The 24,755-nt window shown below is 39.8% G+C and overlaps 1 protein-coding gene across 1 annotated transcript in view; it reads left to right on the top strand.

Annotated features, from left to right (window-relative positions):
* LOC101543291 (A disintegrin and metallopeptidase domain 3-like) overlaps positions 1-24,755 on the top strand; it is an 84,411-nt gene that overhangs the window by 36,429 nt on the left and 23,227 nt on the right. Inside the window, exons 12-16 of the mRNA XM_004606924.2 lie at positions 6,321-6,513; positions 9,768-9,866; positions 16,390-16,585; positions 21,853-21,943; positions 22,203-22,383. Coding sequence (XP_004606981.2) covers positions 6,321-6,513; positions 9,768-9,866; positions 16,390-16,585; positions 21,853-21,943; positions 22,203-22,383 — 760 coding nt within the window. The remainder of the gene's footprint in view (positions 1-6,320; positions 6,514-9,767; positions 9,867-16,389; positions 16,586-21,852; positions 21,944-22,202; positions 22,384-24,755) is intronic.

Below are 24,755 nucleotides of genomic sequence, written 5' to 3'. Positions count from 1 at the left end.
CTGCCCCAAGGGACCCAACCCTGGCAGCCGACCTTCACTACCCAACCGCTACCACGCTCCAGGTCACTTTCTGGACCACTCAGCCTCTTTGCAGTCGTGTGACACATTATAAGACGTTTCCTATCCATTTTCCATAATTAATACACCATATTTGATGGAGTTCAGACAGTAGGCAACTAATCACAGAGAGTAATATATCACTTGTATCACTTGTAGTCCTGTTGATCTTTGATTTGCTCGAGCGGGCACCAGTAGCGTCTCCATTTGTCCCTGTTGCGTGCTAGTGCAGCCCAATGATATCTGCTTGCTCCAGGAACAGGAAGAGCCTCAAATCGTTCATTCAGGGATTTGCTGAAGAAATCTGACCATCTAGTTGGTGGGAGGCCATGCGGTCTTCTGACATCCTATGGAATCCAGTCGGTAATAGCTCTAGTCCAGCTGTCATCTCTGAATCGAATTACAAGACTGGCTCACCTGATTTTTGATGCCTTGGCAAACGAGACAGCATCCTTGATTTTTGGCCGTTGATGGAGGTCAGAACTTTGGATTCCTTCTCTCACTTGAGTGAGACATGATATTCCCAGCATAGCTCTTTCAATTTCTCTTTGGGATAGCCTAATAGCATTCTCATCCTATTTGTGTAGGGCCCAGGTCTCTGAGGCATATGTTAGTGCAGGAAGAATGGTGGAATCGAAAAGATGTGCCCGGAGTCGGAGGTTCTTCGTTCTCTTACCAACTCTTCGACGCTCTTGAATGCATTCCATGCTGCTCTCTTCCTCCTGCGCATTTCCGGCACCAAGTTGTTCCTCATGTTGATTTCTCGACCCAGGTACACATAGCTGCTGCATTCAGAGATGTACGTTTCATTGAGAGCAAATGGAGCTTCAGGGACCAGTTTGTTTTTCATGAACATCGTCGTGTTGAGATTCAGCTGCAATCTGACCTTTCCACAGATTGCAAATGCTGGTCGAAGTCGGCCAGCATTTGTGCCACTTGGCTAATGTTTGGCCTTATGAGAATGATGTCATCAGCGAAGCGGAGGTGGTGTAAATGCCGACTATCTTCACTCCCATTCCTTCCCATTCCAGTCGTCGCATGATGTTCTCATGAGACTGAAGAGTTTCGGTGAAATGGTATCACCTTGCCGTACCCCTCTCTTTACATCAATGATCACTTCCTTGTAGAATGGTGAGATCCTGCTGGTGAATCCACAATACAGCTCGAGGAGGATTTTGATATACCCAAAACGCTCCACCCTACCCAAGATAAATACCTCATTGGCTGACCCCCACTACATCCACTACCCAGCCACAGCCATGCTACAAGTCATTCTCCGGACACTTGGGTCGAACCTCACCATAAAACACTTTTTTAATACCTATTTGATAGGTATTAAATACCTATCAATATTTGATAGGTATTTAATACCATATTTGATAGGGTATTATATTATATAATATATTATATTGTATTATATATAATATTATAATATATATTATATTATATAATATAAAATTGCACCATATTTGATAGGGTTCAAATTTGGTGTGAACCATGGTAACACCTCTAAGGGCGATTGGAGGCCAACTTAAAAGCCTCTGTCCCTCTTGGAGAGCCCAGCAAGCTACCAAGAGTATCTTGCCTGCACGGCAGAGCCTAGCAAGCTACCCGTTGAGTATTCGATATGCCAACAACAGTAACAACAATTGGCCTCATTCACCTGTCACTGAAAGAGCCCCCAATAAGGCAGTGTTAAGAAAGATGAGCAAAGAGAGGCTGAAAAAATCTCGGGGACTAACTAGACTGCCAAAATGAAGAAAAACTAAAATGACTGTCTGTACTTTCAACACACGGACACTGGCATCAGAAGCATCCGTCAAGGACCTGATGGTGCAAGCACAGAAGATCAAGTACGACATCATTGGTCTGACCAAAACGAGGAGACATCAATGTAATCATGCCATTTTCAACACTGGAGGAGAATTGTTCCTCGGAACATGTGACAACAGAGGCGTTGGTGGCATTGGTGTCCTTGTCAACACGAACTTGGCCCATGAGCATCAATTCATTCGAATGCCTCACAACCCGAATTGGATGATTATGCTTGAATAGATGTGGCTCACTGCCAGCAGTTTATATCTTCATCATTTACACACCAACTACCAACTACAATGAAGAAGAAATTGAGAGGTTTTACATGGAACTGGAGAAGCTCTATATAGAAGACCACACCTTCTACAAGATCATTATTGGTGATTTTAATGCCAAGATAGGTCCGAGAAGGTCGCCTGAAGAACTGTACATTGGGACACATGGCCTAAAATGGAACGATCAGGGTGAGAGACTGTCTGAATTCATCATGTCCACCAAGACCGTCCATGGTAACTCACAGTTCCAGAAGGCCAAATCTAAACGCTGGACATGGGAGTCTCCCGGTGGACAGTTACAATGAAATTGACCACATCATATTCAATTGAAGGTTTTGCCTGACCGATGTCGCTGTTGTCCCAAAACCCCAAACGGGATCAGACCACCATCTCCTTCGTGCAAAATTCTACTTCACAGAGCGGGGGGAAAAGTCTGCAAAATTTAAGTCTAAGAAGGCAACTCCCAGAATGGCCACCAACTGGGAGCTCTTTGGCACTATTGCAGCAACGTGGGAAGATGCCATCCTTGACAACATCGACAAGGAATATGATTGACTGGTTCAGCACCTCCATGACTGTGTGAAGAATGCCAAGAGTGAGAAAGCCACAAACAGACGCCTTTCTTCGGAAACTCTCAAGCTCAATCGTCAACGTGGTTTGGCGAGAGCCTCAGGCAACCACAAGCTAATGTCCGAGCTCCCAAAGCTGTGCAGAGATGCGATAAAGGAAGACCTCAAAGAGAGGAGAGCAGCAGTGTTGGCCAGTGCGGCAGAAGCTGAGAAAAGTATTTGCAACGCCAGCCTGTCCTTCTCCAACGACAAGACCAATATGACTGCCCTCCTATGTCCCAATGGATCTATCACATCCTCTAGAAAGGCAATGGAGAAAATTATTCATGACTTCTACTCAAATCTCTTTGACAGCCATGTCCACCTGCCCACATACCAAATTCCGCAGGATGGATATGTCGTTCCCAATATTCTCCCTTCTGAAATCCGACACGCCATTTCGCTGGTAAAGACGCAAACAGCACCTGGTCCAGACAAGGTCAGACCCGAACACCTGAAGAATCTGCTGTCAGTACTCAATACACTGGCCGACTCTTCACACGCTATCTGTCTGAATGCAAGGTTCCGTCTCAGTGGAAAATCAGTAGGACCGTTCTGTTGTACAGGAAGGGAGACATCCACGATATCAGCAACTGTCGCCCAATCTGCCTGCTGTCTGTCGTCTACAAGTTGCTCACTCGTGTCATCCTGAATAGAATAGGCAGAACACTAGACGAAGAACAACCATGTGAGCAAGCCAGGTTCTGAAGGGGATTCAGCATAATAGACCATATCCACACAGTGACCAAACTCATTGAAGTTTCGTGAGAGTTCAAGATGCTGCTCTGTCTAACATTCATCACCTTAAAGATGGCCTTCTATTCTGTTGAGACTGACGCGGTCATCAAAGTCCCGGCCAAACAGGACATTCAAACTCAGTATATCAAAATCCTCCGCGAGCTGTATTGTGGATTCACCACCAGGATCTCACCATTCTACAAGGAAGTGATCATTGATGTAAAGAGAGGGGTGAGGCAGAGTAATATATATATAATTATATATATTTCATATATATGTATATATGTATATATACATGTCTATATATGTATACATATAGATATGTGTGTGTATATATATATATATATATATATACACACATACTTCTCGGAGATCCCAGGAAGCTACCGAGAGTATCCCACCCTCACGGGCAGAGCCTGGCAAGCTACTCGTGGCACATTCAATATGCCAAAAACTGTAACGATAGATCTCATTCCCCTGACCCTAAAAGAGCCTCCAGTCATTGGGAAAGGCGAATAAGGAGAGGTGGCTAAAATCTCAGGGCTGAGAGGAATAGAGACGTTACTGGTACCTGCTCGAGTAAATTGATGAACTACAGGATGACAGTGATACAGATATTCAAATGTAATCTTGGATCCAAAGAAAAATGAACAGTAGGTGAAGTACTTGTCCTGAAAATGTCAGTGGCAGCCAAGACCCTGGTTTGAATCTCCAGCACAACATATGGTCCCTGAACACCATCAGGGGTCACTTCTGAGAAGAGAACCAGGAAGAGACCCTGAGCTCTTCAATAATGGCCCAGCCATGACCCCACCTCCATCTTTGAAAAATAATAAAACTGATATTAGAAATAATAATATAGCAAATCAGAAAGCCAGTGCATCTCATCAATATGGTATAATATTCCAGTGAGTGAAAAGGCAATAAGAATTATGCATAGGTTTGATATCACACTTAATAAACAGAGAATAAAAAGACATTGCTTGAGGAAAGAAAATATGAATAATGGAATCATTAGGGAAGTTTTGATATGACTATAGGGGTGTGAATTCTAAGTGCACAAACCAGATCTTGAGGAACAGGGATCTAAAATGGGTTCACCATCATCATACTAAGTTGTTTTTAGAAATTGGGGGCTATATAGCACAGCAGGTAGGGCGTTTGCTTTGCACGCGGCCGACCTGGTTTCAATTCCCAGCATCCCTTATGGTCCCCTGAGCACTGCCAGAAGTAATTCTTGAGTGCAGAGCCTGGAGTAACCCCTGTGCATTCCAGGTGTGAGCCCCCCCCCAAAAAAAAAGCAAAAAAAAAAAGAAATTAACTAAGGGAGATTAAGTCTATTGTAATAGCTGCCCAAACCACAAAGGCTGGGAGAGACAGCTTTTGAATACCACCAAAGCTTTGAAATTAAAATTGTGTGACATTTGTTAAAATGCAATAAAATGAGCTCAACAAAATACTTTTGTAATAGATAGATAACATTACACAATCTAAATCTAAATTTAAATAATTTGCCAAACAATTAGTTGGAAGCCATAAAGCTTGACCCAGAGAGATAGGACAGTGGGTCAGGTACTTTCCTTGCATGAAGCTAACCTGCGTTTGATCCCCAACATTCCATATGATCCCCTGAAGGCATCAAGAGTGAGCCCTGAGTATAGAGCCCTGAGCATAACTGGATATGACTCAAAACCCCTCCCCTAATGGAGAAAGAATATTACTTCTGAGATTGAAGGCCCTGTCTAGGATCATTCATTTATATTCAAAATTACATATAAAAATATTTAAATTTGCCAGAAAATCTTGTTGATAAATTAATATTTTTGTTTTAGGATACAAAAGTTATTATTTATACTATATTTGCATAATTATAATAACCTTGAGATTATTACAAAATAAAAACTCACTACACAGTACACAGAAGTGTAGAAAGACAAAAAATTAGGCAAAACAGTAAGGGCTGAGATTTGTAACTTTAATTTTGTCACAAAAATACTGGTTTTTGCATTAATACCATAGTCTTTTACTCCTTAAATTTTCAACATTTTCAACAAAAGTGACTAATTTTTTTGTACTGCTTTGTTTAATAGTCATAATAGTTATAAATGATATGAGAAATAAATGTATTATTCCCATAATCAGTAGCACTGTAGCACTGTCATACTGTTGTTCATCAATTTGCTCAAGCGGGCACCAGTAACGTCTCCATTGTGAGACTTGTTACTGTTTTTGGCATATTGAATACGCCACGGGGAGCTTGCCAGGCTCTGCCATGCAGGCAGAATGCTCTCGGTAGCTTGCCAGGCTCTCCAAAACGGACTGAGGAATCGAACCCAGGTCAGCCGCATGCAAAGCAAATGCCCTACCCACTGTGCAATCACTCCAGTCCCCCATAGTCAGTATCACTGTCACTGTCATCCCATTGCTCATTGATTTGCTTGAGCAGGCACCTGTAACGTCTCCATTATGAGACTTGTTGTTACTAATTTTGGCATATCAAATACACCACGGATAGCATGCCAGGCTCTGCTGTGCAGGCAAGATACTCTCAGTAGCTTGTGGGGCTCTCTGAGAGGGGCGGAGGAATTGAACCTGGGTCAGCCATGTGCAAGGTGAATGCCCAATCTGCTACGTTATCACTCCAGCCACATAGTCAGTAATATGACTAATATATAAAACAAATACTTAAACAGAGCCTCATCTATTGAAAAACAAAGTTACTCTTCTTTCTTGTCTAAAGTGAGGTTATGAAAAATTTGTAACTTCTTTTAGATGATTATTTAGATAATGAGTTTGTTTCATTTAGTTTGGTATAATTTCCTTTTAGTCATTCCCGTGGTGTAAAGCTTTTTAGCAGCTGCAGCAGAGATGAATTTATACGTGTAGTTTCCAATCCTGAATTTGAATGTCTTCAGAAGAAAGTAGTTTATAAAGTGAATAACCCAAAGACAAGACCAGAAGTAATCTGTGGAAATGGGATTAAGGAATCTTCAGAACACTGTGACTGTGGTCTACCAAAGGTTAGTTTCAAGTAGTAATGTATTGTCTAAATCTTGGATTTGTCTTGATTTAGTCATGCAAGTACGATATAAAAAAGAGTTCTTTCCAAAATATAACAATGTTTTTTTATCATAAAACATATACTTCAATTACGTAACTATTAAAGTTAAACTATGGCTTAAATATAACATGAATTACGAAATAATTTTTTACATTGTGTGATGACTAGATCAAAGTCCACTTTTCTATATCATAAATGTCAGAATAAATCAGTAAACATCTTTTCCTATTAATAATAATAATAATGGCTTAAGTGGCTATCTTTCTGGAGGGAGTAGAACTGAATATGCTAGATTAAATAATAAGTATGCATCACAGATTTTAAATAATTCTTCAATAAGAAGTGGATGTATAAAATTGTATAGTATAAGTACATGAGTTTAAGATTTTATCTCTTTGGTACTCATTAGGTACTATAAAATTGTGTATTTTAAGAGAAAACAAAAGTCAAAAGAAGTTATAATTTTATTGTAAATCTCAATGCATATCAATACACAACATACTACAGAATATATGCTATAGTATATCAATATACCACTGGATATATACTATCATAACTTAATAATCACCTGAAGCATTTCTTAATGATTCAGTATGGCTGCTTCTTTATTAAATTTCTTATTATTTCCTCTATTAATGTGAGTTTATTTCTTGGGGTACAACACCAGGCTCTGCTCAGGTCTTACTCCTGACTCTGCATTCAGGGATCTTTCCTGGCTGTACTCAGAGGCTATATAGAGTGTCATAGATAGAACCTCATACAGGGTCGAGTGAGGCAAGTACCATACCCACTCTATTACTACTGCAGTACCAATTTCAGTCTCTGCTCGGAAAATTCACAAACAGATTGAAATTGCTCACAATCTTTTGTTGTGTTTTGTTTTTGCAAAAAGCATCACCTCAAGGTGGTGCTTGAGGCTACTCTGAGCTTGATGCTTGAGAGTGTCTCTTGCAGACCATATGGTGCCAGATATAAAAACTGAATGTCCTGCACACAACGGGTTCTTTGAAGGTTCTTGTCATAAGGTTTTTGTTTCTGGTAATTTGGTTTTTTGCTTTTTCATTTGTTTTATTTGGAAAGAGAACCAATTTTTGGATTTACTTGTGCTATATAAGATTTTCTTCATGGTGATATCTTTTGAAGGTTTTGTATTTTCTTGAAAAGATGTCATTTCTATTTAAGGAAGAAAATTCTTTTTAATTTGAATCACTATTTTTTCAATGAGTATCTTAAATCTTTTACATTTTTACTAATATTGATTACCTAAACTCTTGGTAGTATAAAAATATTGATATATTCAACTATATAGTTTGTTTAATTTTTACAATAATATATTTAATTAATGTTATGTAGACTTAAAGTTATTTTTAGAATTTACAATTACTGTATCTTCCTAGAAGCTAACTTTTTGGTTTCAAATACAGACGATATGGAGTTTTTTCTAATGCTGCTATGTTTTAAAGTCTTTTTGGTGTCCTGTGTTTACATAATCTGTATAATTTGGGTTTTGAGGAGAAGTGTGTTCTTCTCCTCAAAGAACAGGAGTGCGCTTACTCTCCTGGGTAAGGAGAATCACTCCTGGCAAACTCGAGGGACCATATAGGGTAGCAGGCCCCAAACTCCGCTGGGTTCTGTGTAAGATGAGTGTTCCACAAGTTTTATTATCACTCTGGCCTTTTGTTGTAGTTTTTATTTGAAATGCACCCAGCTGTGCTCAGGACTTAGATATGGATCAATGTTCAGATGTTGCTCCTGGCAGTACTTGGACGGATCCTATGTGCTATCTCAGTAAGAATCCAACGCAGCTGTGTGCAAGGCAAACAGTCTGCCCACAGCACTAACGTTAACAGTATTGTAAATCACTGTGCTTCCACCAAAATTACCTGTGAAAATTTTATAAACTAATACAGGTGAGTTTCTGAGTTGAATTTATAGTGCAAATTTCCATTATTCATTTAATGTTGATGAATCATGTTTTTCATATATGTTTTCTCTTTGAGCCTTGGTTTAGAGTTTTATCTTTATTGCTATATAGTCATACTTCTCCCCCAGTATCAAATACTTATTTTATGTTCAATGTCTATCTTCACATAGTAGATTTGATATTTTTATTAACATATGTATAATGAAAAGCATAATATACATCTTATTTTAACATTATCATAAAAATAAATATTAAATTTCTGTAAATTTTAAAACATGTTACAAAGGGTTGGACCTTATGCTTTTCTTAAGGAACCTCCGATTTTACTTCCTGCATCACGTGGTCCTAGAGCTCCTCTGGAGTTAGCTTTGAGCACTGTCATCTGTGCTCCTCTGCCCCCAGAATAGACAGCAAGAACAAAGTAAATATGGGTCAGAGAGCTAGAACAGGGGTCAGGTGCATAGGCTTTGCTTTTTCTGGACTTGGGTTCAGTTCCCAGTTTCCCAGTACCTTTGTTTCTCTTGGTGCCACTGAACACAACTCTGGAAGTCTCCTAACAGCCATTGATATGGTCCTGGAACTTCTGTCACTCTTGGCATCCTCCTACCTTATCATTGAACCTTCTAACCTAGCTGATTTAGTAATACTGGGAGTGGCAAGCAAACAAAAATGGTAAAATTATAACATTTTCTATATGCCTTAGTAATTTGCAATTAGTATAAGTATGAATACTATATCTAAGTTTGTACTGGATAAAATATAATCCAGTTTATCTTCTGATCAATTATTTGACAATCCAGTTCATGAAAAAGTCAGGAATAAATTATAATTTTATGAACAAAAACAGATGAGTTATTCTGGTAAGAATATCCAACATTAAAACTTCTTCCACAATATATTACTAAACACCTTCACACAGTGTCTTAGTATTTATAAGCAAGAAAATAAATAGACTATCCTAACAGAAATATGGGAATGAATTATAAAACTGTTACAATAATAATAAAAAACAAAGTGAATATAATGAACTTTTATCACATTAACAATAGAAATAACATTGAAACAAATATAGCAGTTAAATTAGTTTTGACTCCATTTAACTAATTTTTAAAGGATATATATGATGCACCAGTTTAACATAGAATAAATAATAATAAAGAAAAAACAATGATTTCTTAATATTTATGTAATCTAAACGTGATAATTTCTGTAATTGATCTTTATTGTATAATCCTGCACCTAAAAATAATGACATATTTCTGCTATTTAACTTATATATTTGTTTGTAGCTATGTACTCATCCAAAATGTTGTAACCCTAAAACCTGCGAATTACGTGGGAATTCAAAGTGTGGCAGTGGACCTTGTTGTGATAAAAACACTTGTCAGGTAATATTCCTATTATTTTATGTCATGATTTGGGCTTAATCATAATTTTTCATTATTTTATCAACAATAAAGATGCATCATACATTAATACTGATGTTCTAGGTTTAAAATGTTATTGCAATCCACACCATTCTTAGCAACCTCCTTTATCAATACTGTCCTATTAATCAGTTGATAGCTTTTATTCTTTTGACAGTATCTTATTGTTTGCTTTATTGAGCATTGCATATTTTTATGTCACTGTCACTTGTCACTCCATTGCTCATCGATTTGTTCGAGCGGGCACCAGTAACGTCTCTCATTGTGAGACTTATAGTTACTGTTTTTTGCGTATCCAATACGCTATGGGTAGCTTTCCAGGCTCTGCCATGCGGATGAGATACTCTTGGTAGCTTGCCGTGCTTTCCGAGAGGGGCAGAGGAATTGAACACAGGTAGGCCAAGGGTATCTTATAAAGCAAGTTCTTGCTTTATTTTTTTTTTTTTTTAAGGAAATATTTTATTGAACCACCGTGAAAACAAAAAAAATACAAAGCTTTCAGGTTTAAGTCACAGTCAAATACTGATTAAACCACCATCCCTTCACCAGTGCACCCGTTCCACCACCAAGAACCCCAATACACCCCCCTCCCACCCCACCCCCATCTAAGTAGTGATGATATTCCCATTATTCTCTCTATATATTGAGTACATTTCATATTTCCATACAGAACTCACTATTGTTGATTGGAAATTTTCCCCAACAATCAGGCCTGCTGAATAAGCAACATCTAATAATTTCCCTTCCTTGGTAAAAGTGAAGACTTTGAGTCCGCGCGGCCGCGATAGCGGCCGCGCGGTTTTGGGTTTCTAATGCTGCAGCTCAGTTCGCAGTCAAAATGGATGGCTGCAAGAATCCGCTCTGGTGCCAAAATGGGTTAGGAGACCTCAGGATCACAGTCAGTAGGCGGGAGGCTCTGCTTCTCGTGCCGCGGCTCTTGGTTCATCTCTGGGCGGAAGGCGCGCCGGGAACACCTCCCCTCCCAGGATCACCCACAGGCTACGTCACTAAAGAAAGTCCTACCTCCTGGTGTAGGGGTCTTAGAGGGTGGCTCTCACCGCGTGGCTGCTGCCGCTGCCGCCATTTTCGCTCAGAAAAATGGGGTGGAGAGGGAAAAAAATCCCTCCCCGGGCTGCACGAGGTTGTAGTTCAGTTCGCAGTCAAAATGCATGGCTGCAAGAATCCGCTCTGGTGCCAAAATGGGTTAGGAGACCTCAGGATCACAGTCAGTAGGCGGGAGGCTCTGCTTCTCGTGCCGCGGCTCTTGGTTCATCTCTGGGCGGAAGGCGCGCCGGGAACACCTCCCCTCCCAGGATCACCCACAGGCTACGTCACTAAAGAAAGTCCTACCTCCTGGTGTAGGGGTCTTAGAGGGTGGCTCTCACCGCGTGGCTGCTGCCGCTGCCGCCATTTTCGCTCAGAAAAATGGGGTGGAGAGGGAAAAAAATCCCTCCCCGGGCTGCACGAGGTTGTAGTTCAGTTCGCAGTCAAAATGCATGGCTGCAAGAATCCGCTCTGGTGCCAAAATGGGTTAGGAGACCTCAGGATCACAGTCAGTAGGCGGGAGGCTCTGCTTCTCGTGCCGCGGCTCTTGGTTCATCTCTGGGCGGAAGGCGCGCCGGGAACACCTCCCCTCCCAGGATCACCCACAGGCTACGTCACTAAAGAAAGTCCTACCTCCTGGTGTAGGGGTCTTAGAGGGTGGCTCTCACCGCGTGGCTGCTGCCGCTGCCGCCATTTTCGCTCAGAAAAATGGGGTGGAGAGGGAAAAAAATCCCTCCCCGGGCTGCACGAGGTTGTAGTTCAGTTCGCAGTCAAAATGCATGGCTGCAAGAATCCGCTCTGGTGCCAAAATGGGTTAGGAGACCTCAGGATCACAGTCAGTAGGCGGGAGGCTCTGCTTCTCGTGCCGCGGCTCTTGGTTCATCTCTGGGCGGAAGGCGCGCCGGGAACACCTCCCCTCCCAGGATCACCCACAGGCTACGTCACTAAAGAAAGTCCTACCTCCTGGTGTAGGGGTCTTAGAGGGTGGCTCTCACCGCGTGGCTGCTGCCGCTGCCGCCATTTTCGCTCAGAAAAATGGGGTGGAGAGGGAAAAAAATCCCTCCCCGGGCTGCACGAGGTTGTAGTTCAGTTCGCAGTCAAAATGCATGGCTGCAAGAATCCGCTCTGGTGCCAAAATGGGTTAGGAGACCTCAGGATCACAGTCAGTAGGCGGGAGGCTCTGCTTCTCGTGCCGCGGCTCTTGGTTCATCTCTGGGCGGAAGGCGCGCCGGGAACACCTCCCCTCCCAGGATCACCCACAGGCTACGTCACTAAAGAAAGTCCTACCTCCTGGTGTAGGGGTCTTAGAGGGTGGCTCTCACCGCGTGGCTGCTGCCGCTGCCGCCATTTTCGCTCAGAAAAATGGGGTGGAGAGGGAAAAAAATCCCTCCCCGGGCTGCACGAGGTTGTAGTTCAGTTCGCAGTCAAAATGCATGGCTGCAAGAATCCGCTCTGGTGCCAAAATGGGTTAGGAGACCTCAGGATCACAGTCAGTAGGCGGGAGGCTCTGCTTCTCGTGCCGCGGCTCTTGGTTCATCTCTGGGCGGAAGGCGCGCCGGGAACACCTCCCCTCCCAGGATCACCCACAGGCTACGTCACTAAAGAAAGTCCTACCTCCTGGTGTAGGGGTCTTAGAGGGTGGCTCTCACCGCGTGGCTGCTGCCGCTGCCGCCATTTTCGCTCAGAAAAATGGGGTGGAGAGGGAAAAAAATCCCTCCCCGGGCTGCACGAGGTTGTAGTTCAGTTCGCAGTCAAAATGCATGGCTGCAAGAATCCGCTCTGGTGCCAAAATGGGTTAGGAGACCTCAGGATCACAGTCAGTAGGCGGGAGGCTCTGCTTCTCGTGCCGCGGCTCTTGGTTCATCTCTGGGCGGAAGGCGCGCCGGGAACACCTCCCCTCCCAGGATCACCCACAGGCTACGTCACTAAAGAAAGTCCTACCTCCTGGTGTAGGGGTCTTAGAGGGTGGCTCTCACCGCGTGGCTGCTGCCGCTGCCGCCATTTTCGCTCAGAAAAATGGGGTGGAGAGGGAAAAAAATCCCTCCCCGGGCTGCACGAGGTTGTAGTTCAGTTCGCAGTCAAAATGCATGGCTGCAAGAATCCGCTCTGGTGCCAAAATGGGTTAGGAGACCTCAGGATCACAGTCAGTAGGCGGGAGGCTCTGCTTCTCGTGCCGCGGCTCTTGGTTCATCTCTGGGCGGAAGGCGCGCCGGGAACACCTCCCCTCCCAGGATCACCCACAGGCTACGTCACTAAAGAAAGTCCTACCTCCTGGTGTAGGGGTCTTAGAGGGTGGCTCTCACCGCGTGGCTGCTGCCGCTGCCGCCATTTTCGCTCAGAAAAATGGGGTGGAGAGGGAAAAAAATCCCTCCCCGGGCTGCACGAGGTTGTAGTTCAGTTCGCAGTCAAAATGCATGGCTGCAAGAATCCGCTCTGGTGCCAAAATGGGTTAGGAGACCTCAGGATCACAGTCAGTAGGCGGGAGGCTCTGCTTCTCGTGCCGCGGCTCTTGGTTCATCTCTGGGCGGAAGGCGCGCCGGGAACACCTCCCCTCCCAGGATCACCCACAGGCTACGTCACTAAAGAAAGTCCTACCTCCTGGTGTAGGGGTCTTAGAGGGTGGCTCTCACCGCGTGGCTGCTGCCGCTGCCGCCATTTTCGCTCAGAAAAATGGGGTGGAGAGGGAAAAAAATCCCTCCCCGGGCTGCACGAGGTTGTAGTTCAGTTCGCAGTCAAAATGCATGGCTGCAAGAATCCGCTCTGGTGCCAAAATGGGTTAGGAGACCTCAGGATCACAGTCAGTAGGCGGGAGGCTCTGCTTCTCGTGCCGCGGCTCTTGGTTCATCTCTGGGCGGAAGGCGCGCCGGGAACACCTCCCCTCCCAGGATCACCCACAGGCTACGTCACTAAAGAAAGTCCTACCTCCTGGTGTAGGGGTCTTAGAGGGTGGCTCTCACCGCGTGGCTGCTGCCGCTGCCGCCATTTTCGCTCAGAAAAATGGGGTGGAGAGGGAAAAAAATCCCTCCCCGGGCTGCACGAGGTTGTAGTTCAGTTCGCAGTCAAAATGCATGGCTGCAAGAATCCGCTCTGGTGCCAAAATGGGTTAGGAGACCTCAGGATCACAGTCAGTAGGCGGGAGGCTCTGCTTCTCGTGCCGCGGCTCTTGGTTCATCCAAGTTCTTGCTTTAATATTGTTACCTTCAATATTCTTTCTATATCTTTGGATTTCACTATTTAAATTAAAATGCATTTTGTTCTTCTATTTGTGTTTACTTTGTTTTCACTCTGATTTTCTAGGATCTATAAGATATGATAGATTGGAAAAATTCTCACATAAAATTTCTTCCACTGGGGGCTGGAGCAATAGCACAGCGGGTAGAGAGTTTGCCTTGCATGCAGTTGACCCGGGTTCGATTCCCAGCATCCCATATGGTCCCCCGAGCACCTCCAGGAGTAATCCTGAGACAAGAGCCAGGAGAAACCCCTGTGCATTGCCGGGTGTGACCCAAAAAGAAAAAAAAAAGAATTCAGACAATTTCCTACCACTGCATCAATCACTGTGTTTGGATTGAAATATTCTCATGAAGAATTTAATTTGTGTATGTTTTCTGGTGAATTTTATCCCTCTTATTGTAGAGTAGGTGGAAAAGGAATGCAATCATGAGAAATATAATCACTAAGCAAAATTTTAGAAATATGGTAGCACTAACACCTAGCACCTAAGCATATTTCAGTTGTAATAATTTCCCAATAATAAAATATTCTAAAGTGACACATGTATTTTTGATATTTTCTATGCATTTATTGAAGTAAATTGATTTTATTTAAAAAAATATGAGGACAGAGAAAGATATAGGGAAAAAGTCTTGAATTTCATCTAACAAGTAAAAGCCAAGAGTACACATCTCTGTTGAGATGTGGGCAAATTTCCAAAGTGGAGTAAAATGAGCCTGTTATTAATTTTGGAGTAAATGTTAATAATAATCACAGTATTTTTACATGCAAATCTTTAATAGAACTGTCACAGTCACTGTCATCCCGTTGCTCATTGATTTGTTTAAGCACCAGTAACGTCTCCATTGTGAGACTTGTTACTGTTTTTGGCATATGGAATACGCCCCGGGTAGCTTGCCAGGCTCTGAGAGGGGCGGAGGAATTGAACCTAGGTTGGCCACCTGCAAGGCAAACGCCCTACCCACTATGCTATCGCTTCAGCCTTTAATAGAACCTATAAAATAATTTTCTATTAGGGCACTATTATTGACAAAGTTTTCATAATTGAGTTTTAGATATATGATGTTTCATCATCACTGTAAACCTCCCTTCATATAAATCTCTAGGAACCCCAGCCCCAACCTGGGATGATGACAGACACATTTTAAAGTTTGGTTGTTCTAGTTTGGATCTAAGGATCTAAGGTGTTGAGTGTTTTTCACTGTTCATTCTGTGGTTTAACTGTAGAGATACATCTGGTCCCTTCTCAGAGGATAACCCCCACCCTTCTCACTTCCCTCTGCGATATTTTTTACCATCCCTGCCCTCATTTCTATAATCTAGGTGACACCCCTTTAATACTTTGCTTTCCTCATACTGCAGTATTTGTTCTTCTGACTCACTTCACTTAACATGAGATCCTCCAGTTCCATCCAACTTGCAGCAAATTACATGATTTAATCAATCCTTGCAGCTATCTCTATAGATATCCACTCACCCAAAGATATATATATATCTACATACACATACATACATATATATATATATACACACACACACATATCACCTTCATTATCCACTTATCTATGATCAGACTTGCGGAAAACCTTATTTTATGTTGTCCAATTTATTTTTGTTCCTTTTGCCAATGGAATCATATCATTATAAGCTTGTTTAAGATTTTTTTAAAAAATTAAGTCCATAGAAGATGAAATTAACCTTCCTAAAGGCACAACTTAGTGATAACAGTGATAACATCTACATGTGTAGTACTGTGTAAGTACTACCTCCATATTGTCCCATTACATGGTCATGAGTAAGCAGGAAATCCCCCACCTACAAATCAGTTATTCTCAGTCCTTTTTATTCGCAACCTGTGCTTTCTCCCTATAGATCACATATTCTGGGGTTACTTATTCTGAATATTTGACATACATATACTATATGTGGCACACAGCTTTCTTACTTTGTATGTTTATGAAATTTATCAAACTTGTAAAATGTGTAAGTATTCATCATTTATTTACATGGTTAAAAATATTTTTGTATGTGTATACCAGAATCTTTCTACTATATATTAATTTGTGTTCTTTTCTATTTCATCAAAGCATTTAAGCAAATTTATAATATATACTTATAAAGTGCAATTGTAAAATAATTGAAATACAAATGCAATATTTCTTTTCTACATTGTTAATATATTACTTTGTTTCCCATTTTCTCATAGATAAAAGAGAGAGGATCCTTATGTAGAGAAAGCACTGATCCATGTGATTTTCCAGAGTTTTGCAGTGGAATCTCAGAGTCATGTGGTCCTAATATAAGGGCTCTTGATTTAGAGCCATGCAATAATTCCACTTCCTATTGCTATAATGGAGAATGCAAAGATCCAGATATGCAGTGCTCAAAGTTATTTGGAAAATGTAATATTTCTCTTTTTGTCTGGTATTGGCTATAAATCTATTTTATTCAAATTAGTTATTGCCTGATGGTCATAATATAAAAGTATTATTTTCCATAAACAAATTTGGAAGTCACTGTCACTGTCATCCCGTTGCTCATTGAGTTGTTCGAGTGGGCACCAGTAACGTCTCTCATTGTGAGTCTTATTTTTACTGTTTTTGGCATATTCAATACACCACAGGTAGTTTGTCAGGTTCTGCTGTGGGGGTGAAATACTCTCGGTAGCTTGCCGGGCTCTCCGAGAGAGGTGGAGGAATCAAACACTGGTCGACCACATGAAAGGCAAATGACATACTGCTGTGCTAAATTTGGAAGTGAAACTGAAAATTGTAAGAGTTAATCTGAAAAATATCAAGACATAAAATAGATATAATAACTATAGAAAAAAGCATATAATTTTTATAATCGGTGAAAACCATAAAGCTTTTGAATTATAGAATAGAACAGTAAATGATTTATTTGTTAGTTTTCTTATGGGTAAAATGCTTAATTCCTCACAATTAATGGGATATTTTAAATTTAAATTTAATTTAAAAAAGTATTCAATTAAAAATTTAATTCAGAGGTTGAAGCGATAGTACATTGGGTAGGGCATTTGCCTTGCACGTCGTCAACCCAGGTTGGAAACCGTATTACCTATGGTTCCCAGAACAAGGCCAGGAATTCCTGAGTGAAGCACCAGGAGTAATCCCTGAGCATCTCTGAAATGGCTCAAAAAAAACCCCCAAAATTAAATTTAATTTATAGATAAATTAAACATTTTAAAAATCATTTCTTAGGGCTGGAGTAATAGAACAGAGGGTAGGGCGCTTGCATTGCAAGGGACAGTATGGGTTTGATCCTTAGCATTCCGGTGAAATCACCAAGACTGATGTCTGAATACAGAGCTAGGAATAACCCCAGAGCACTGCCAGCTGTAGCCCATAAACAAAAATAAAACAAAAGGTCACTTCTTTCTGGCAAGATTCTTTCACCCTTTGTCCCGCTCATTTCGTAATGCCTTTCTTGTACTTATTGTCACCTGGTTTATTTTATTTTTGCCCATTTGTAAGTTTTATTTTCATGTGTGTGGTGTGAGATCACTCTAATGGCAGCCTCGGGGAATTAATTGGTGCACTAAAATGCGGGAATGGAACACTCAGCAGAGAATAAGGCAAGCACCCTACTACTATAGATCTGGCCCCAAACCAAGATTTTTCTATTATCTAATTTATTTGGCTTTTCGTTAATACCTTTTTTCCCAAAGGAAATTCTTATCTGTTGTAACTGTTTCTATAGCTGCTACATTTCTTCTTTGCCATTATAGAAAGTTGAGTCTTCTTTTTCTTTTTTTTAGTTCTAAAATTGAAATTGAATAACAAAGCTCCAATATTAAAATCAATAAGTATAAAAATAATTTTTATGTGAAAATTGTTATACACTTAATGGGGTTGTTAAGTCCTTGTCTAAGAATTTACTAAGTTGTTTGCTAAAAGTTGAGTACTTTGTTTTGTTCTTGTTTTTTAAGTTCCTTCTATTTTTGGTGCAATTGCAAAAAAGAAAAATATTTTTGGGATGAGAATTCCATTAGTGTTAATATATAATGTAGCATATATACACATATATTTACAATTTTCAGTGGGCACTTATTTGTTTTATTTATTGTGAATTATGCTACAAAACACTGGGGTAGATGTAACTTTTGGGGTTAACATTTTCAGAACTTTGGATAACAAAAGTGAGATTAGTGAATCAATTATATGATAATTCATTTTTATCTTCTGAAAAAGCAAGCACCACACTATTTCTTAAATAGTTGCATAGATTTCCATCTCCCTTAAAATATATAAAGGCTTCCTTTTCCCACATTATCATCTATAATTATTATCAGTTTTGATTAAGCAAATGTGAGATTACCATTTTTTGTTGTAAAATTGATTTCCTAATTATTTGATGATGTGTATATTTTCAGCTGCCTTTACTCATCTATATCTTTGCTTTGGAGAAGTAGCTATAAACACGTTTTGCCTACTTTTAAGATTGGGAGTTAATTTTTGTTTCATAAATTCATATTTAATGTGTATATGGGCTGTAGCAATAGCACAGCGGTTGGGCGTTCACCTTTCACGCAGCCGACCCATGTTCGATTCCTCTGCCCCTCTCGGAGAGCCTGGCAAGCTACCGAGAGTATTGCGCCTGTACAGCAGAGCCTGGCAAGCTACCTGTGGTGTATTAGATATGCCAAAAACTGTAACAATAAGTCTCACAATGAGAGACGTTACTGGTGCCCACTTGAATAAATCGATGAGCAATGGGATGACAGTGACAGTGACGATAATGTGTATATAAAAAATTTTCTATGCTTACTATGTGTAAATAGCTTCTCCTCAATAGGTTGTATTTTATTTAGTTATTGTTTTGTTTTACTGTTCAATGTTTTTGTTGTTGTTACTTTTTAATTTGATGTAGTCCAAACTGTTATTTTTTTACTTAATTTTCTTTTTCGTCAAGATGTAGTCCCCAAAGATATGTCTTTCTTATGCAATATTTTATATATTTTTTCTTAGTATTCTATAGTTCCATGTCTTACAGCTAGGTATTTATTCTGGATTAATTTTTGAGCAATTTGATAGACTCCAGATTTATATTTTTTGACTATTTATTTTCTTAACACCATGTATTGAAGAGCTTTTTTTTTAATTTATCGTGTGACCATAGCTTCCATTAAATATTGGTGTCTATGCAGTATTAATTCTGTGCCCCCTGTTCAATCCAATTTGTTTATCTACTTATATATCATATAAACAGCTTTAAAATGATATTACACATTATTTTGTTCCTCGGGTTTTGAGGTATTTTGGGGGAAAGAGGAATTTGGGTCTTACCTGGTTGTGCTCAGGAATTACATCTGGGGAAAGCTTGGTATAATGTGTCTGGAACCATGTGAGGAGGTATCAGGGATTAAATCAGAATCCGTCTAGTGCAAGGCAAACACCTTTCTCTCTACTATTGTTCTGACCCAGTATTTGGGGTCTTATATGTTTTCTATAAATTTCTATAAATTAATCCTTTTTGTTTTAGTAAATATTTTACTGGAATTTTGATAGGAAATTCACTAAATCTCTACATTGTTCTTAGGAAAATGCATAGCAACATTTAATAACAATGTAAAACCACAGAAGACTTGTTTCTTTGAACTCATAGATACATTTTTTATTCTTGGTGTATTTTCATTTTACACCATGTCTTATAGTATTTTTCATTGTATATATTTTTAAATTCCTTGTTAAATTTATTCCAAATTTAATGATGGATGCAAATAAAAAGATCATTTTCTTAAATTTCTTAAATTACTTCTCATGTAGGAATGCAACATATTTTCCCCCCATTTGTTTTGAACCAGAACTGCTGTGCTCAGGGCCTACTCCTGACTCTGATCTCTGGGATCAACTTCTATCTGGGATTTGGGATTATATGGAGTTCCAGGTATAGAACAGTGATCTATCACGTAAAGGGCAACCCACTCTATTATCTCTCCAGTCACTTTGTACCATTTCTAAAACCATTAATGCTAAATTAAATAGAAATGGAGAGAGTGAACAACCTACTCATGGTCCTGATTTTTATTCCTATTAGTATAAATGTATTTATATATTATAATAATATTTTTTTTGGTTTTTGGGTCACACCCGGCGATGCACAGGGGTCACTCCTGGTTCTTCACTCAGGAATCACCCCTGGCGGTGCTCAGGGGACCATATGGGATGCTGGGATTCGAACCCGGGTCGGCCGCGTGCAGGAAAACACCCTACCTCTCTGCTATCACTCCAGCCCCTATAATCATATTTTTTATGATTTTTGTTTGGGATCAAACACATTGGTCAAGGCTTACTCCTGGTTCTGTGTTCAGGGATAGCTCCTGGTGGTTCTCAGGAAACCATATGCAATGACAGAAACTCATGGTGTATAGTTGAATTAAATTTGCTACTTTTAAAATTTATTCAGCTATTGTAGTCAAGGGACTAGAGTAGTAGTACAGCAGGAAGGGCGTTTGCCTTGCACCACGGCCAACCCGGGTTCGATTCCTTCATCCCTCTCAGAGAGCCCGGAAAGCTACTGAGAGTATCCTGCCTGCACGTCAGAGCCTTGCTAGCTCCTCGTGGCGTATTCCATGTGCCAAAAACAGTAAGAACAAGTCTCACAATGGAGATGTTACTGGTGCCCACTCAAGCAAAATCGATGAACAACGAAAAGACAGTGCTTGCTTGTCCATTGTAGTAAAGGTTACATGTCTCTAATAATTAATATTTTTGTTCTTATTTTAGTCCTGAAATTTATTTTTTAATTTTTTGTTATTAGAAAACTGTGGTTTACAAAGTTATTTATTTTGTTTTTTGGGTCACACCTGGTGATGCACAGGGATTACTCCTGGCTCTGCACTCAGGAATTACTCCTGGCGGTGCTCGGGACCATATGGCATGCTGGCAATTGAACCCCAATCGACTGCGTGCAAGGCAAATGCCCTACATGCTTTGCTATTGATCCAGCCCCATACAAAGTTATTTATAGTTGAATTCTTGGCACATAATATTTCAACACCAATTCCACCACCAGTGTCAACTTCCCTCCACTAGTTTTCTCATACTCCCTCCCCACTCCAACACCTGCCCCATCCATGCCTGTCAACTTGATTGGCAGATTACAAAGATTCAGTGGTTACAGCTTAGAGCTCATGTTCTCAGTTGTATGGAGTCTGTGTTTTGGATATATGGCTATATCAACACCCTTATCACTGAAGCCCTGATGCCTGTTCACCCATTACTTTTCATTTTCTTCTACCTTCCTTGATTTCTCGTCCTTCTCTCCTCTACACACTGATGTCATGGGTGATATAGCTCATTTTTCTTTCGTCATGCAGAAGCTCTTCAATTTTATGTAGTGCCATTTGTTTATTTTTTTATCACACCTTGTGATGCTCAGGGGTTATTCCTGGCTCTCTGCTCAATGATTACTCCTGACAGTGCTCAGAGGGCAATATGGGTGCTGAGGATCAGCCAGGTGCAAGGTAAGCACGTGCTGTACTACACCTCCAGCCCCAATTTTCCTTTCCTTCTATAGTAAGATGAAAATAAAAAGTTATAGTGAGTGATATTTTTAAATTATAACATTGTTGTTTAGATGTCCTTATAATTATTTAATCACCACACTTAAAAATGTTAAAAATAATTTAAACTATTTATATTTTCAGCTGCTACGTTCTCAACATATTTATGTTCACAAGAAGTGAATTCACAAAATGATAAATTTGGAAACTGTAAGGGAGGTCCATGTGATTATGCGTGAGTACTTAGAAAATCATACATCTTATAAATGCATGTGTCCATGTACCTTCAAAGTATATATTCAAATGGGATATATAGGTGGATTTATAGATGTTATATGTAGATGTTATATATCGTAAGATTATATATATTTTGAATAGTTTGGTATTTTTAACCTGAGTGATCTTTTAAAGTTATTCTCATATATTTATCTGTTATGTCATATCTAGCATCTCTAAATGACATATGGGTACTATTTTTTGTCCTACATTGCCAGGAATATACTGTGTGGAAAGTTAGTTTGTCACTGGACAGATACACGTATAGCAGAAAATAATAAGCTTGATATTCAATATACTTTCCTGGGAGAACATGTATGTATATCCTCATCATTACGAAATAGGGCAAGTAAAGATATTACAGTTGTGGAAACTGGTACTAAGTGTGATGATGGAAAGGTAACTACATATTTTACTTGATTCTATATATGGTGTGTATGTGTGTGTGTGCGTGTGTGTGTCTGGGTGTTTATGTTTGTGCATCTGCACATGAGAAAGAAAAAGATAAATTAAAATTCTTGTATGTTAATAGTTTATAAATTTTGGTTACTACATCATAACTCAAAAGTCAGAATTTGTTCTCCAATTTCATTAAAATATAAAAATTTAAAGTACTGTTTGTGATATATTCATAGCTATAATTGCCCAGCACAACACCCACCTTTATTAATGTCTCAAAGACCCCGCTCCCATCCACTTCCCCCTAACAGGTAATTTTTAATTTTCTATAACAACTCTTCATTTCAGTTCTGATACCTGTACTATTTTTCTTTATATTTCACATATAAGAAAATTTTGACTGGGGGCTGAAGTGATAGCACAGCGGGTAGGGCATTTGCCTTGCACGTGGCTGACCCGAGTTTTATTCCCAGCATCCCATATGGTCCCCTGAGCATGGTCAGGGATAATTCCTGAGTGCAGAGCCAGGAGTGACCCCTGAGCATCGTTGGGTGTGACCCAAAAATAAAAAAAATAATTGACTATCTGTCCCTCTCCCTCTGACTTCACTCAGCGTAAAACCTTCTAGTTGCATCCATGCAGATGCAAATTGCATGATTTCATCTTTTCTTAAAATTGTATTCCATTGTGTGCATATACCACAATTTCTGTATTCAGACAATTGTTTGGGGGTACCTGAATTGTTTCTGAATCTTGACTGGTGAATAGGGTTACAACGAACACAGAGGCACACATGCCTTTTGAAGTAGAATTTTTGGTTCGTTGGAGTAAATGATAAGAAGTGAAATTTCTAGGTTGTGTGAAAGTTCAGTTCTCGGTGTTTTGACAATGTTTCTCAAAGAAGTTGAAGCAGTCTATGTTCCCTCCAAAAGTGAATGACGGCTCCTATTTCCCCACGTCCACATCAGCACTTATACATTTTGTTCTTTTGTATATATGCCAGTCTCACTTGTGAGGTGATATCACATTAATCTTGTGATTTACATTTCTCAGGTGTTAATGATAGAGAGCATTTTTTTTTCATATAACTATTGGACATCTGTGTGTCTTCCTTAAAGGACTGCCTATCTCTTCCCTCATTAATTACTGGGGTTGTTTTGTTGTTGGTGCTGTGCTGTTAACTTTTTTTTTGCAAGTTCTTTCTCTATTTGAATATAAACCTTTTGCCATATGAGTGGTAAGAAAATATTTACTCCAAGTCTGTGGGATATCTTTGTTCCAGGTAATTTTTTTTGTGATGCAGGAACTTCTTAATTTGATGTTTCCCAATTGTTTAATTTTGCTTCTGCTGTTGAAGATGCCTCCAGATTCAGTGTCATGATGGGTTCTCCCTGTTTTCCACAATATAATTTATGTGTAAGGCCTGATATTAAGGACATTAACCCATTTTGTGTTGACTTTTGGGTATTCATTAGTATATAAAGATATTATTTTATAGTCATTAGTTAAGGTTATATATTTGCTCAACTATTGTCAATTGAGAAAAGAGCCATTATTGCACACCTTTGTACATTATTTATATGATTTATTAAATTATAAGTCATAAAATCTGATGAATCTGTGAGACAGACATTAAGTTCTATAGATAAAAAGCAAACAAACAAACATAATTAACCAGGATTTATCCATTTGTTGAGAACACTTTCCTGAGTGGTTCGTCTCTGTGTCCTATTCTAATTCACTGATTTGAGAGCATGTACTAGTATCTTGGTTCCAGTGCAGCCCTTTCTAGTACAATTTAAAGCTTTTTTCCTTCACTATTCTTAGGACTGCTTTGGCAATGTAAGGAGTTTAATACTTACAGTACAGTATTTGATCTATATCTCTAAAAATGTCATAAATAATTGTTAGGATGACACTGATTGTCTATTGTGATTTGGGAAGGGTGGTAGTTTCTGCATTACTCATCCTCTTAATCTTTTAACAGAGGATGTGTTTCCATTTCTTTGTGTCTTTTGTATATTTAAAACAACACATAGTTTTGTTTGCATAACTTCTTCATCCTTTTTGTTAAGCTTTTAACAGAGGATGTGTTTCCATTTCTTTGTGTCTTTTGTATATTTAAAACAACACATAGTTTTGTTTGCATAACTTCTTCATCTCTTTTGTTAAGCATATTCCTAGGTACTCGATTTTTTGAGACACTCTTAGGAACTGAGTCTTTAAAAATTTCTTCTTCCTCTGCTTTATTGTTTTATTTGCATATAGGAATATAAAAAAAATCCCCAATAAACTAGAAGAAAGATTTTTTCTTGATTTCTTTATGTGCTCTGAGAGAATTTGTAAGTTCTAACATCTGGCCCTCATTTCCC

Source organism: Sorex araneus, chromosome 1, assembly GCF_027595985.1.
Source record: "Sorex araneus isolate mSorAra2 chromosome 1, mSorAra2.pri, whole genome shotgun sequence".
Lineage (NCBI taxonomy): Eukaryota > Metazoa > Chordata > Mammalia > Eulipotyphla > Soricidae > Sorex > Sorex araneus.
The sequence above is the reverse complement of the archived record's forward strand: the minus strand, read 5'-3'. Positions and strand labels throughout refer to the sequence as shown.